The following is a 16414-nucleotide window of genomic DNA, read 5'->3' on the forward strand; positions in this document are numbered from 1 at the left end:
TCCCTCCCAGTTTGGTATCATCCGCAAACTTAATAAGCGTACTTTCTATGCCAACATCTAAATCGTTGATGAAGATATTGAACAGAGTCGGTCCCAAAAACATGCAGCAAGGGGATGGGGGGCGGTGAGCATGGTACAGAGCCTTGCGAGATGGCATCTGTGTAAGAGAAAAGCCCCAGTAAACACACTCTCAGTAGGAGAAGGTAAAGGAGAGGGGGTTAAACCCCTGCTTATCACCCCACTTGCTTTTGCCTTTTGGGAATCTCCAGGTTTTGCAGCACTTATCCTGAGTATAATGAAACTCCTCAAATTTGTAGTGGGAGGAAGGGGAGCTGGGTAGGAGCCCTGCTACTTTCCCCAAGGAGCAGAGGATCTTCTTCAGTATCTGGATCCTTTCAGGGTTCTTCTGCCTCCAGCCCTGCTCTTTTGTAGGACTTGCCCACTAAGCTGGCCAGATAGCTTTCTTCTTGTCCTTAGGTTCTCTTCCCAAAGCTCAGAAACCCCAAGTGGGCTTTTGTGCTTTGAGGTCATGACTTCACAGGGCAGGGCAGGGACCCGACATGCCAGTCAGACTCTTTGAGTCCCTGGCTCTGGGAACAGGCAGGGCATATTTCATTTGCTGCAGAGCCTGTAAGTGCTGCCTCACATTAGATGTAAGCTATGTGTTTGCAGGACAGCTCAGCCATGCCTGAGTGGGGACAGAAGAGGCTGACAGGAGGGCGCTGCAGTGACAAGGTGGTTGAAACCTAATCCGGAGGAGGAGGAAACCGAAGAGGAAGATTGTAAGTCACTACTGCACAAAAATGAATAAAAATAAAAAGGCTTTAAAACAAAACAGGACAAACTGAACCATGAACTTGTTCCACTGCCAGAAGCAGAATACCTGGTGGCCTAAATTGAAGGGTGGAACTTAGTCCTGGAGGCTCCAGCAACAATAATGGACCATCTCCAGATTCCACAGGTGAAGGGCATTAACCCATGAGTAATCAATTCTGAGACAAGCTATGCAACAAAAAAGAATGATTTACCACAGAGATATTAATATTGTCAAAAGTCTTTTCTGGTGATGAGCAAAAACAATAAACTCCCAAGTATCCAGTTCTGAAGCTCACACAAGCTGATAAGGCTACCTTAAGTTGGGCTACAACTTAACACTGCACCTCTAGCAAGAGGAGGATCACACAGGGTAAAGCATGAGCAACCTGTGCTCACCTGGAAAACTGCAGCAGTACCAGTAATCACCAAAAAAGTAGAGGACAAGAAGCCCTTTTGCCATCAAAATGTGTTGGCCTGTATCTCCTCCCTCCTTCTGTGCCAAGAACTCTTCCCACTCTAGCATAACCATCTACCTTGATTGTTCTCCAAGTGCTATCCCTGGAGAAACTAGCCAGACCCACTCACCCATAAGCTGCTACGATGTCAATGCATGGCAGTTCTCCCTCTGAATTGCACAACCATCATCCTGTTGCATAGTACACTGCTTTCTGGGGGCTCTTTAAGTGAGCCCTCTTGTCAGTGATCCCAGCTTATTGCTGTGGAGGGATGTAGATCATCCCTTTTCACCAACTTCGCAAGGGGTTTGCTGTTGATGCCCCCAATCTATTCCTAAAGTCAAACTGCGTAAAGCCTTGAAGGAGCACAGTCTGGCCTCTGCTCTATCAGTAGCTGCTGTATCTTTCTCTCCTCCCACTCTCCCTCCAACCACTATAGAAGTTCCAGGCATGGGTCAATACTGTAACTCATTTAACGTTGTCCCACTTAATGTTGTTTCAGTGTTACGTCCCTGCTCAATTAGGGAACATGGTCATTTAAAGTAGTGCAATGCTCCCTCATAACGTCACCTGGCTGCCTCCTTGTCAGATTCTGTGGAAGAGCAATGACTTTACAAGAGAGCATTGCACAAGTTTGCTTCTCTGCCTCCTCCCCAGCGCTTCTGCTTGGCGGTGCTTAGAACTTTCTGGGAGAGAGGAGGAGGAGTGGAGATGCAGTGCTTCCCTGCTCCTGCCCCTCCCTCCCATAAAGTCCTAAGAGCCGCCAAACAGAAGCACTGGGAGGGAGGGGGAGGAGGTGGAGAAGCGGAACTTGTGCAATACTCTCTTGTAAAGTCACTGCTCTTCCACAGAATCTGACAAGGAGGCAGCCAAACGACGTTATAAGGGAGCATTGCACTACTTTAAATGACCATGTTCCCTAATTGAGCAGAGACGTAACACTGAAACAATGTTAAGTGGGACAACGTTAAATGAAGCTGCTGCTGCTGCAAAGATGTTTCCTAGCGTCCTTGCCTGCAGCGGGCTATGCCTGGGTGGGGTAAGCCAAGGGAACTTCCCAACCATAGTGCAGTACAGTAGACAGTATAATGCCTTTTGTCTGTCCCAAAATATTTCCTTGGAACCTAACTCCCTGCATTTACATTAAATCTTATGGGACAATTGGATTCATTTAACATTGTTTCACTTAAAGTTGCACTTCTCAGGAACATAACTACAACGTTAAGTGAGGAGTTACTGTATAGCTATAAACTTCTCTTTCCTCCCATCCTCTCTCCTTACTTCACAATCCACCAAAGGCAAATTTCAAAGATGGCCATCAGCCCACTTCTCAAAATTTCATGCTGAAATTCTGAATAAAAGTATATTTTTGCACATTTTGCTTCCAAAATGACCACTGTGGGGTAAGTATAATTTCTGGAACATGAGAATGATAGAAACAAACTCTTGGAAATCTCTATGCAAACACTGTCACTTTTACACACTCTATGTTAAACCTCCCTCTCTGTGCAGAAGATGTAAAGAGGCAAATGTAAGATAAAGCCAGTTTTTATCCTCCAGCAAAATTGCTGATTGTGTCACTTACCCTAAATGAGAATTCAAGGTTTTCTCCTCCCCATACTTCCATTCCTGTGTCATAGGAGCCAAGATAGTCAAAATATTTCTTGCTGACAGCAAACAATCCACCAGCCATAGTTGGAGACCTGTGCAAGAGAAAAATAATTCTGGATTGGGTGTAGGGAGGAATCTACACATACATCTACTATTTTCTTAATTGTTCTCTAGTTACAAAGTAACAATACACATAAGATAAGTATCCTAGTGATATAATACTTAAGCTTTATTTGCTAATAAAAAAATTGTATGGCAAAAAAGTGTTTCTTAAATGCATTAAGAATGGACTTGCGAAAAAAATTCTGGGGAAGTAAACATAATATTAAGATAAACCAAGGTATATTTTAGTGTCACCACAGGACCCAGTTGCTTTGTAATGAATGAAAATACATACCTCTTGCCTTCAACAAAATAGGGGCTTAATCTTGCTCCCACTGAAGTCAATGACAAAACTCTCAGACTTCAATGGATTAAGCCCCTAAAGTGGGTATAACCCTTGAAAGTATATGTCCCCAACTGTTTTTTGTTTGTTTGTTTGTTTTTAAATTTGTTGACATTGCCTAACCAATGTAATGGGAGAGGCCAAAAAGTGACATAAATAACCATTTTGACAGATTCTGAGTCAAGACGTCTGCCAAGGAAATCCAAATCTGTTGTTTCCAGTGGGGCAATGCTGACTACATAGAATTGAACGTATATGACTTGTCTATAAATTATTTTCAACTGTGGGAACAGTTGGCCCTTTTAAAGCATATATTGCTGTCAGGACTATATTCTTCTTGCACATAACAAATGTAATTAGGTTGTGATCACCACACCTAGGCTACTAATAAATTTTTAACTTAGTGATCAATTCACATTAGTAAGTCAAAATGAGGTCTAACAGGCAACCCGTTTAAGCAGCATGTTCTCTGCCCTGTAGCTGCATGCTGTTCCAGCGGAGCAAGGTAAGGCAGAGAAGACAGAAGAACCTCCACCAGCAGCCAGCTCTCCTGCCTCACTCCAGCACTTGTCCCTCGCCACACAGAAGCCAGTTCCCCCACCCAACACTATTGCTCCCTCAGTTAACTATATTCCCATAGCCAAGATCCATAATCCCCAGAACCTTGTATTATCTCTTAGCAGTAGCCCCACAAGCCCAAACATTTCCTATTCAGCACCCCAAAACTACCCGTTTTTTACTATGATAAAAAATAATCCTACAAACTTTTGTGGCCAAAGGATCTTGTGACTTGGTGAGCTGCGGAATATGTATGTTTAAACTATTTTTTGGGGTTGTGAACCAAAATATGTTGAGAAGTCCTACACTACTGTCTTAGTTTCCCCATCTTTAAAAAATAATGCTCTCTTATCTCTCAGAGGAGATAAATTCATTAATGTTTGTGAGGCACTCAGATATTCTGGTGACAACATCCCTAAAAAGCCTAGGAAGAAATGAATAATTCTGCATTTCACAGAATCATAAACTTTAAGGTCAGAAGGGACCATTATGATCATCTAGTCTGACCTGCACAACGCAGGACACAGAATCTCACCCACCCACTCCTGTATCAAACCTGTGTCTGAGCCACTGAAGTCCTCAAATCATGGTTTAAAGACTTCAGGGTGCAGAGAATCTTCCAGCAAGTGACCCATGCCCCACACTGCAGATGAAGGCTTTGGAGGATAGGTTGAAAATAAAGGCAGGGGCCACTGATTAAATGATAAGGATAAAAATACTGAAAAGCTGCGTTGTTCCTGGAGCACACTATCCACTGCTGAACTGGAGTAGCCTGCAAGGTGGAGGGCAGAAGCCACCCAGCAACATATAGGATGTTATACAACTGCAGGGAACAGTGGACATTTAGTACAATTACACTGAGCAAACCCTATCTCTTCCAAAAAATGCATCATGAGCTTAAATTGAGGTTCTGTTTGTTGTGTGGGATGTTTGTTTAAAGTCATCATAGAATATCAGGGTTGGAAGGGACCTCAGAAGGTCATCTAGTCCAACCCCCTGCTCAAAGTAGGACCAATCCCCAGACCGATTTTTGCCCCAGATCCTTAAGTGGCCCCCTCAAGGACTGAACTCATAACCCTGGGTTTAGCAGGCCAATGCTCACACCACTGAGCTATCCCTAAAACTTCCACACAGAATTCTAAAGCCAGATCCTCGGCTGGTGTAAAACAGTGCAGCTAACTAAAGTTAGCGGAGCTACACTAGTTTATATCAGCTGGGGATCTGGTCCAATTTAGCTTGAGAATAAAGGGAGAACCTGTAGATACAGCCTGATCTCTCCATATGAGGTTACGTAGTTTTCCTCAAGAAAAGCATTCTCCAGTAGCTCCATGTTGGGCGCTCTATGCTAACCACATACAATTATTAATCATTTATTTCTGCCAACACTCCTCAGCTTTACTTAATAGATCATCATAACCTCTTCCTCTTATGTCTTCTGTTGCCTGTGATACAGAGTCATTACTCCTCACTGCTTTTGCGGTCTCCTCCTAAGGACAGTATTCTTCCATGTTTGCTTCTCATTCAGGACCCAATAATACAACCCTTATGTGAGTATGTCCCATTTACTTAAATGAGACTACTTGATGGAGTAAGGACTCACTAATGATAGGTTGCACTCATTAGCCTGTAAGCCCTGATTCTGCCACCCTCACTCATGTTGAGTCGTAGCTACTCTGAGTAAACCCACCACTGTTTATAGGCAAGGCTTAAAAAATGTGTACAAAACCTACTAGCCCAAGGACCAAGACTACTTGTCAGGCCATAATACACCAGTGCCTTAAGCAGTATGCACCCTCCTGCTCTGTATCCACCAGAGCTGTGCCTCTGAAAACATAGAAAGACATCACGACATTGGTTTACACTCTTCAGATTTTTTTTTTTTTTTAAAATATCATCAAAAGCTGAGATTTTGAACAAACTGATGACACTCACCCAGGAAAAATTCCTACTCACTCTTGATGAATGGATTTTGCCTGCTCTTTTAATAGGACAACTAAGCTACTAATATGAGAGTAGGGTTGCCTGTTTCAGTACTATCAAACCTTATTATTAACTATTGCCTCTTGCCTATTTGCCAAGCTTCTTATTTGTGTGCATAAATCACCACTTGCTATTCTCTCAAGTCTCCTTTCCTTATCTTTTCCCGGTGTTCTACTGTTATTCCATTAGATTTAGCAGTAAACCTCTTTTATATGGCAAGAAAGGCTTCCTGAGTAAATGCATTCATGACAATTTACATAGCAAAAGTAATGTAGATTTCTTTTTTAAAAGCAAAATGTTGCAAAAAGCATGATGACTGGAACTACATTAAAAAAAGAAAACATTTTTAAAGAACTCTGTATTTTCAGTTTCAGTGCTGAATGCTAAGTGCTCAGTTATACAAATTCTTTTATTGCTCTTCAGCTCAAGTTAAAATTTGTAAATTTTATAAAATTTGACATTTAAAATGAAGATAGAGCAAAATAATAGTCACCTGATTACATCAGTTTTGGACTGTCTTCGTTTTTGCTCCCTCTCTGGGATAACATGCCAAGTGAAGACGAGTCTCCAGTCAAACCCACCAATCTGTGGTTCCCCAGCATTTCCCAAGTACTCAAATGTATTCCATTCAATCACATCGATCACAGGACACACAACTGCTGACTCATCTTCCCCAATTCTAAATTATTTTAAGAAAGAAAAAAATATATTTTTGTTGACACTAGCAGAAACTAGAAATGGCAGGACTAAAGAGAGAGTTTATTGATACAAAAGTAAAGTTTTTACCCCCATTTTACATATATTGGGATACAAGTAACGAACAGTTACTTACAGTAGGTGTGCTTCTTTGAGATATTTTAGTGAGTGTGGATCCCGCTGTAGGTGCACGTGTACATGATGCACACAAGACCAGAGTTTTTTTGCTAACCATGTCCATCAGGGCTGCACTTGGGCCCCGTGTCTCCGAGTGTGGACAATCCCTCTGTAGATGACAGACAAGTTGTATCCTCCCTGAACTGTGGAAGTGAGGCATTTCAGCTGTATCTATCAACAAGTGACTGAAGCACTGCTCTCCTGAATTTGGCATCCCACCTGGCTGCCATGTCAAGCACAGAATGTCTAAGAAAAGTTAGTGGGTTGCTTCATTTAGCTGCCTTGCAGATCTCAGAGATTGGCACAAAGGGCTGGCATTAGGGGTATAGCAAGCAGGACAATTGCCCAGGGCCACACACCACAGGCGGCCCCATGCAGCAGGGCTTGGGCTTCAGAAATGTTGCAGAAATCCAATGTGTGAGCAGGTAAAGGAGGCAGGGTGGGGGCTCACTCCTTAACTTCTGTCCTGGGCTCCAGCGACTAACACCGAGAGTGCCTTGATGTTCAGTGAGAGAGCCTGACCATTATAGCAGATTTTTATTCTCTGAGATGAGACAGTTTGGTCTTTCGATGTGTCCCATTTCCTCAGGCCAGGATCAAAGCTAAGAGGTGCATCACTGGAGCTGGGGTTGGTGCTGAAGGAGTTGCTGCATTGTAGGTTGCTGCTTCTCCCCAGGCTTGACACCCTGCATGGCGTGGTGGATTCCTCTCTGGAGACTTAGCAGTGTTTGTCCTTATGGCAGGACACTGCACTCCTTCTTGAGCTTCTGCCTCCATGTTTGAAGTGGCCCTCTCAGTACCTGACTTCAGCTGCAGCTGAGACCTGCTGTATCTTTCCTCAGCACCATCTTCTCCGTGCTAGTCTTAGGCGTCACCTGCTTGCTCAGTGTAGTGCTGGATCATGCTGGCTCATCCACCAGCAGGATTCCAGATCTCGTTTCCTTAGGGTCTGAGGAGACATTCATGGACTGTTCCAGCACATGCAATTAAGCCTTGTGTTTTGTGACTTACGCATTCTAGCAGAGGAAGACAAGCACACCAAGGCTACGTCTACACTACAGGATAAATTCGAATTAGCTTAAACCGATTTTATAAAACAGATATTATAAAGTCGATTGTGCGCGTCCACACTAGGCACGTTAATTCCGTGGTGTGCGTCCATGGTCCGAGGCTAGCGTCGATTTCTGGAGCGGTGCACTGTGGGTAGCTACTGTAAAATAATGAGGCCAATAACGTCGATTTGCATCCACACTAACCCTAATCCGATATAGTAATATCGATTTTAGCATTACTCCTCTCGTTTTGTAGAAGTACAGAAATCGATTTAAAGAGCCCTTTAAATTGATATAAAGAGCAGTGTAGTGTGGACGGGTGCAGCGTTAAATCGATTTAACACTGTTAAAATCGGTTTAACAGCGTAGTGTAGACCAGACCCAAGCATCTTCTCTGAATGTGCAATTCCCTCAGGCAAAGAGAAACACCTACTGTGCCCATCCTTCAGAGGGATTAGTCCATTGCTGGGTACACAGAGTTGGAAGCCCGCAGGTTTTGAGTCTGCCACGAGAAGGAGCCCTGTACAAAGATGTGTGTATGGGAGGCAGAGTCTGAATAATAGACTTGAGTCTTAATGGGTTGCATCAGTTCATGGTGGTCAAATACAGTAGACTAGAAGTGGCTTCAAAAACTTTAGAAAGTTTTGAAGTTTAGCCTGAGTGAAGAACTAGCAGGCAGAACAGGGATGAAGCCACCCAGCCCTTTATATGGGCACATGCTCATATGGGAGTATGAGGATACATACACAGCCCTGATGGACACTGCTATTCAAAACAGCTCTATTTTTATGTACATGATGAGGTGCATGTGCACTTACAGTGGGATCCAGACATAACTTGAAGAAACACTGGACATTTTTCCATCCAATCATAGAAATATTTTGCTGTATATTAAAAAAAAAAGTAATTGCCACACAGGTATAATTACAAAAGAAAGCAGATAAACAAGCACAAAAAAAAATCTGCTTTTTCTGCAAACTAAGACTGAACCAGATCACCCAAAATATATTCAGTACACAAGTAAGAAACAGTTAACTTATGTTCCATCCTCAACAAAAGGGATCCAAATTCTGAGATCACCTGATTAGGCTGATTTGTATAGAGTTGTATGGAAGGCAATTCACTACATTTTCAGTAAAGAAAATCAGACTATTCATCCAAAGTCCTTCCTAAGACTGCCATCTTCTGGCTTACCTAAACTACTTACAGACTGCCTCTTCATACGTAAGGTTGTTTCTTCAAATCACTTGATATTAAAATCCTGATTATTTTAAATCACCTTTCCCTGCTGTTTTCCATTTAATCTGGTACAATTAATCTAATATGTCTGGAATTTACCATACATGGTCCTGTCCCAGAGGTTAAAATTTAGGGGAAACAAATCAGACAGGTTGTTTGTAACAGGTCAATTAAAAAAAAATCTGAGTTTGGGGGAAGCTGTCAAACATGCCTAAGGAAGTTAGGAGCATGTTTCCATTGAAAGTCAATGTGATGCATGCTCCTAAACCTGTTAGGGCAAGGCAGTTTTGGAAATCTCACTTGTGTTTTTTGTAAAGTTGTACTTTTTGGCCTCTTTTTCAAAGTCCATTATACTCAATGGGAGTCTTTCTATTGACTTTAAATGGGTTTGGATCGTGTCCTTTAGCCTCAGCAAGAGCTGGTGCCTTTGGGAAGGATTGAATATAGTCTCCTATCTGCAATACAATCTTCATAAAGTCTGTTGTAGGCATTGTAAATATTTGCAAGTGTAGCTCTGGCATTAGAAGGGGTCTGGATGTGGCTTTGAGAGCAAAAAGAAGAAAAAAGATATGGCATTGTTTACAGAGCCTGAGAGAAGCTAAACTCTGCTATGGGAATATCTATGGCTCCATTCAAACTAGGAAAAATATACAAGTGTATTTAGTAGATGTGTAATATATGGATGCAGCTGAAATAGTACTACAAATGTTTCAATGTAATGTAGATAGGGTATTTCGTGATTTGTTCTGTTAAATGAAGGCTTGGATTCTGCATCATTCTGTGATGGAGATGGCATATGTGTCAAATGACAGCTGTAAATCAAAGCATTGCTGAGTATACAGGACTCAAATTATAGTGTGTGTACACACAATCTTAATTCTTTCCCATTGAAAACTCTTTTGCATAGTGCCTGACCCAGCCCTCTTTATTCCATATGAATATGGAAAGAAAACTTGGAAGGCAAGTTCTTATTTGCTCTTCTTTCCAACTTGCTTATGTGTATCTTGCACTGAAATAGTGAACCTCTGTCTAGAACTGAATATCTCTAGAACTGTTCCTTGGTCCCTTACCAGGCTGACAATGTGGTCACCAACAGAGCCGTGCGAATAAATGATTTTTTGGTTCACTGGCAGGCCAAACAATTGGGGGAAAAAATGGTTTCAGGTTGGACACTTACAGCCTTATCTATTCATAGCAAAGGGTTAGATTCACAAGGCAACTTCAATGCCAGTGGCATTCACAAAATGGAGGAGGAGAAGTCACAGTGGTGATGCTTCCCCTTATACTTTATAGCCTAGTGGTTAGGGCACTCACCTGGGATGTGGGAGACCCAGGTTTGATTTTCTGATCTGAAGCAGGGACTTGAGCCCAGTCTGTCCTTCCTAGGTGAGTGCCCTAACCCTTGGTCTATAGCAGTGGTGGGCAACCTGCACCCTGTCAGGCTAATCCATTGGCGGGCCATCAGTTTAACAACATTTGCACAGTCACCCACAGCTTCCAGTGGCCACGATTCGCCATTCCTGGTGGAAATGTTGAAACTCACCATTTTGACATTTCTGAATTTTATCCCCTCCCCCACCCCCAACAGAAATAAGCTGCCGAAATTGACAGAAATTTGCAATATGTTTGGTCAACCCGAATATGCATTTTTCAGTGAAAAAAGCTGTGGCCAAAAAACATTACCCAGTTCTAATCACAAACACCAAATTAGGTGAAAAGTTCAGGGCTCCATATAAAACACTGTCCCCTGTTCCTGGCAACAATTCTTCATTCCTTTAGGAAGAAGGAAATTGGATCTTCGAACCTCTAATTCCACTAAGCTATTAATCTGTTCTATAGAGAAACAAAATTTGCTGTTAAATAAAATGAATATTTACCATTCTGTTGCACTTCAAATAGCAAATACTTGCATTCTCTCAGAAATCACATTGTGGTAATTACTAGTTAATGACGATATTTTCATTACCTCTACAAACACAGCAAATTTAACAGATGACTCTTTTTTCTCAAGTTTATAATAAAAAAAAAAATGCACAATTTGTATAACTTTACCTTTCCAGTAGTGGTTCAAGCCACCCTTCATGACACTCACAGTGGCAATCAAGAAATGTCAATACATCGCCTTTCGCAAGAGAAGCTCCCAGAAGTCGAGCTCGAACCAGTCCTTCTCTTTTATTTGCACGAATAAGACGTACCTTGCGTAAACCAGCCACATAATTTTCCAAAGGTTTCTTTAAATGGTCTATTACAAAGAAGTTGAACAGATCACTGTAAAATTATTGTACATAGCAGGTTATTAAAAAAAATAGTATTTAAAGCACTGTTGTAATACACTGATAACAGTGTTGTGCGATCTAGCCTGTAGCCCTTCTCCCAATCTTGGCATGTCCCTAATACCTGGACAGGCCAAAGGAACCGACGATGTAAAACTAGGGTGGACAAAAATCATGATTATCTTGTTAAAAATAGATTTTATTTAAATCAATTTTTTAAATTTAAAAGCAGACTTTTATTTACATGTTGCTTGTTCTTAGCTTTTTTCCTTTCTTACAGCCTTTAATGGCTGAAGTGGATGATTTATACTTGTTTCTTTAAATTAGTTTTCTAATCGTTAGGAACATTTCCAATTTTACATTTTTTTTTTTTACTAAGAAGTTTCACACTGAAAATGGTCATTTATGCAATAAAAAATAAGTTATAGGCCCAATTCTGTAACATTCTTATTGTGAGAACATCACAAACTCAAATACAAAATTGACAAACAAATAGCTCATATTATATTTGCAACCAGCACCTTCAAATATATTGAACTTCCACCAGTTAAGAAAACTGAAAAGCTTTGCCCATGCTGTTCTCCTCCATTAGGGTTTGCAGTCTGAAGTCAATAGGATGTGTACTCTTAAATCATACAGTGCTTTTGAAAATACCACGTTAGGAGCCTATTTTGAGCATTTTGGCCTGTTTGTACAAAAAAATTCACAATAACTTTGTTCATGTATTGAAAGTTTAAACAGCTTTTCTTTATTAACTTTGAAACAATTGTGTTTTGAAGTGACAAAGATTTTGTGCGATTAATAGTAAAGTTTTTTAATAAAAATACAATGTAGATCCTGATGCTGCAAGGTTATGCACCTGCTTAACTTAAGGACAAGCTGTCCCACTGAAATCAAGGGGGAATACTCACATGAGCACCTATTGAAGGGTTTGGAGAGTGAGGGCCTTAATTTTCAATATTTTTGGTTTTTACAAAGCCTCAACTTGATCTAAATCAATTATTTAAAACTGACAACCCAAACAAAACCAACAAAAGATTTAAATTATTATTTAAAATGATTCCATCTTGTGTTAAAGCAGCTGTACCAGTTTTTACACCAGTCAAAGGTTTATCTATGTGTGGGGAAAGGCTCAGTTGAAAGTTTGAGGGAGCTGATTGCACTACTCCCATGGAGCAAAGGGGACTTTGACAGGACCAAAAATCCTGACCCTGTATTTCCAATTGAAGGATGTATGTCTGTAGTTGGTATAAAATATTTTCTGAAAAATACACTCTTTTCAAATATGGTTCTGCTCTGAAGACTGCCTATTTAAAAAAGGTACCTAACATATCTACTCCAGGCAAGACAGTTCTTCAGGTCAAGGACTACGTCTTTGTATGGAGTATGCATCATGCCTAGCACAACAGGGCCCCAGTACTTTGGGGGACTTCCAGGCACTATTGTAAAGAAATGCTCAGAGGATGTACATCTCATTTGCATTAAAAGTTTATGATGAGAGAATTCTGAGACAAGTAGCATCACACGAGCAAGGTGAAATCATTTATTTGGAGAGGCAAGAAAGGATATTATCTTAGAAAAAAAGGAGGTGTTTCCCAAAAAAATCTTCCCTCTGCAATGCTGAGGGTTGGAAATGTCTTTACAACTATAACCCTCAGGTGTAAACTAAAGGTGCCCTGGGGCTGCTGTTTTTGCAGTGTAAAAGAGGAACTCTGTATACAACACTAAAGCAGCCACATACCAGAACTCAACGTAGAAAACATACTCAGAATTATCCAGGGTGATTCTGAGCACATGGGCACCAGGTTTGTATAATTTTTGGTGGCGCCCAGAACGGGTTCAAGCAGAGCTATCCCATCCATAGGATGGACCAGGGCAACCACCCCGAGCCCCACGCTCTGGGGGGCCCCATGCTTCAGACAGCAGGGAGCAACCCAGCCCCAGCCTAAGCAGGGATGGGAAGAGGCGGGGCGGGGGCTAGGGTGAAGGCACAGAGTGGGGGTGGGGCAGGGGCTAAGGGGAAGGGGTGGAGTGGGGGTGGGGCAGAGGCGAGAAGCAGTGGGGCAGAGCGGACTGGGACCAGGTCACTCTCTGCTGCCGACACCAGGCCCCCCGCTAACCCAACAGGCTGCCCTGGACCCCACGGCCCCCTGAACCACAGGGTCCCCAAAGCGCGGGGCCCAGGGCAGTTGCCCTAGTCTATCCTATGGATGGAATGGCTCTGCAAATATCAAGCCCAAACACTGGTGGAGCCGGACCCATGTTCCTGAATATTGATGGAGCACGAGCACCACAGGCCCATACAACTCACAGCCTATGCCTGAGCACTCTGAGTGACTTGCTTCTGATAGCAGGTTTTTGAACTGCAAAAACGAAATTCATGTGGTGTACAGTGGAGTTCTCCAATTGTTCATGGGGTTGTGTTGGGAGGCCTTGATCGAAAGGCTGAAAATCATTTCAGGCAGACTAATATGCATAAAAATCTAGGCTTCCTCCCTAATGTTCATTTGGAATGAGTTGAAAGATGCAATCCACTGCAATATCAAGATTATCAATGGAAACTGTAAAAATGCAATTACACTTTTATTCCAATGTTTGTGTGCAATATGCCTGACTAGGTACTGCGTGCCATCAGGGCACAATAACGAGCACAGGCGCCGACTCCAGTCACAGAGTACCCACGGAGCACCCATGGGAAAAAATTGCAGCCAAGCTCCTGCCTCCTCGCCTCCTTCTCCCTGCCCTGAGTGTGCTGTGGCCTTGCTCCTCCCACTCCCTCCAAGCTCTTCCCACACCCCCAGCCACCTAATAGCTGTTTGGCAGTGCTTAGGATTTTCTGGGAGGGAGGGGGAGGAGCAGGGACGCAGCATGCTCAGGGAAGGAGGCGGAGAAGAGGTGAGGCAGGGACAAGGACTTGGGGTAAGGGGATGGAAAAGGGGCGGGGCTGGGGTGGGAAAAGGCAGAATGGGGCAGGGACTTTGGGGAAGGGGTGGAATGAGGGTGGGGTGAGGGCAGTGCAGGAATGGGGGTCAAGCACCCTCCGGGCAGAGTGGAAGTCGGTGCCTATGATAACCAGCAAATGGCTTACTGTTCCATACATGTTCAAAGTGGACTTTCTGGGTTTTTCAGAAAGATGACGAACAAAAATCAGAACAGGCATTTTGGAAAACCAGACAAAAAGGGCATAATTCCTGTACACACTCTTAGCAGTTCCTTAAGTAAATTCAGCTGCTAAAAATGCAATCTGGAAGTGAATGGACTTGGAGATATGTTTTTCTTTTTTAAAAAAAGTACAATAGCAGATATCACCCCATTTACATGAATAATAGTACAATATTTCAGTAATCTGTCTTCTGTCTGTAAATGTTTTGGTGAAAGTTTAGGAAGGGGCTGAAAAGCAGACCAATTTCTCTGTGAAAGATATCCTAAAAAAAGAATATTAGTTTTTTTTATCCCAAAAAAAGAATATTAGGTTGGTATTGATTTAATCATTTTGCTCCAGCAGTGAGATAGGCTTAATTTTAAATCTCTACCCCTCTGCCCCTGTCCCTTTCCCCCTCTGCTCCTGTTGCCATGTCCTGTCCCTCTCACACAGCTCCTGTCTGTTCCTTTCTTTGCCTTTCCTTTACATTTGAATCAGTTGGCTTCTTTCTCCTCCTCTTCCACATTGCCTAGCTGCTGGAGGAGACCACTGAGGGTATGTCTACACTACGAAATTAGGTCAATTTTATGGAAGTCGACTTTTTAGAATTCAATTTTATACAGCCTACTGCCCATGTCCACATTAAGCGCATTAAGTCAGCGGAGTGCATCCTCACTACCGTGGCTAGCATCCAGGGCCGGCTTTAGGCCGATTCAGCCGATACCCCGGAATTGGGCCCCGCGCCTAAGAGAGCCCCGCACCTTAAGCGCCTTTAAAATTTTTTTTTACTTACCCCGGCTGCGGTCTGCTCCGGGGTCTTCCATGGCCCCACTCCCCTGACCAAAGTGCCCGTGGGAGCGCGGCTGCCCCACAGCCCAGCTCTCCCAGCTGGAGCCCTGGCCGGAGTGGGGCAAGCCGCCCCGAGGTCCCGGATGGAGCCCCGGCCAGAGCGCGGCAAGCCGACCCGCAACCCCGCTCTCCCAGCTGGAGCCCCGGCCAGAGTGCGGCAAGCCCTGCCGCCTCGGCTAGAGCGGGACAAGCCGCCCCGCAACCCCGCTCTCTCGACCAGAGCCCCGGCTGGAGCACTGCAAGCCGCCCTGCAACCCCGCTCTCCCAGCTGGAGCCCCGGCCAGAGCGGGGCAAGCCCCGCCGCCCCACTCTCCCGGCGGGAGACCCGGCCGGAACGGGGCAAGCCGCCCCGCGGCCCCTGCTGGATCCCTGGCCAGAGCGCGGCAAGCCGCCCTGTGGCCCCGGCTGGAGCCCCAGCCGGAGCGGGGCAAGCCGCCCGGCAAATGCGCTCTCCCAGCCAGAGCCCCAGCCGGAGCGCGGCAAGCTGCCCCGCAACCCCGTCTCCCGGCTGGAGCGGGGCAAGCCCTGCGGCCCCGGCCAGAGCCCCGGCCAGAGCACGGCAAGCCATCCCGCAACCCCGCTCTCCCGGCCGGAGCCCCGGCCAGAGCGCAGCAAGCCGCCCCGGCCGGAGCGCAGCAAGCCGCCCCGCTCTCCCGGCCGGAGCCCCGGCCGGAGCACAGCAAGCCGCCCCGCTCTCCCGGCCGGAGCCCCGGCCGGAGCACAGCAAGCCGCCCCGCAGCCCCGCTCTCCCGGCCGGAGCCCCGGCCGGAGCGCGGCAAGCCGCCCTGCAGCTCTGCTCTCCCGGCCGGAGCCCCGGCCGGAGCACGGCAAGCCGCCCCGCAGCCCCGGCCGGAGCACAAGCCCTACCCTGCAGCCCTGCTCTCCCGGCTGGAGCTCTGGGCCCTTTAAATAGCCCCCAAAGCCCTAGGATAGCGGGGGGCTCCGGGGGCTATTTAAAGGGCCGGGGCTCCAGCTGCCTCTGCCACCCTGTCCTTTAAATAGCCACTAGAGCCTCCCCCCTGCCCCCATGTATTCTCCAGGGCTCCCTGGCTATTTAAAAGGTCTGGGGCGGTAGAAGCAGGGGAGCCCCAGGCCCTTTAAATAACCCCCAGAGCCCTGGG

At 44.8% G+C, this 16414-nt stretch overlaps 1 protein-coding gene across 1 annotated transcript in view; it reads right to left on the reverse strand.

Annotated features, from left to right (window-relative positions):
- Positions 1-16414, reverse strand: part of GALNT12 (polypeptide N-acetylgalactosaminyltransferase 12) — a 93954-nt gene that overhangs the window by 54913 nt on the left and 22627 nt on the right. The window contains exons 3-5 of the mRNA XM_030551630.1: positions 11082-11271; positions 6359-6544; positions 2857-2974 (exon numbers count right to left, since the gene is read on the reverse strand). Coding sequence (XP_030407490.1) covers positions 2857-2974; positions 6359-6544; positions 11082-11271 — 494 coding nt within the window. The remainder of the gene's footprint in view (positions 1-2856; positions 2975-6358; positions 6545-11081; positions 11272-16414) is intronic.

This window comes from Gopherus evgoodei, chromosome 2, assembly GCF_007399415.2.
Source record: "Gopherus evgoodei ecotype Sinaloan lineage chromosome 2, rGopEvg1_v1.p, whole genome shotgun sequence".
Lineage (NCBI taxonomy): Eukaryota > Metazoa > Chordata > Testudines > Testudinidae > Gopherus > Gopherus evgoodei.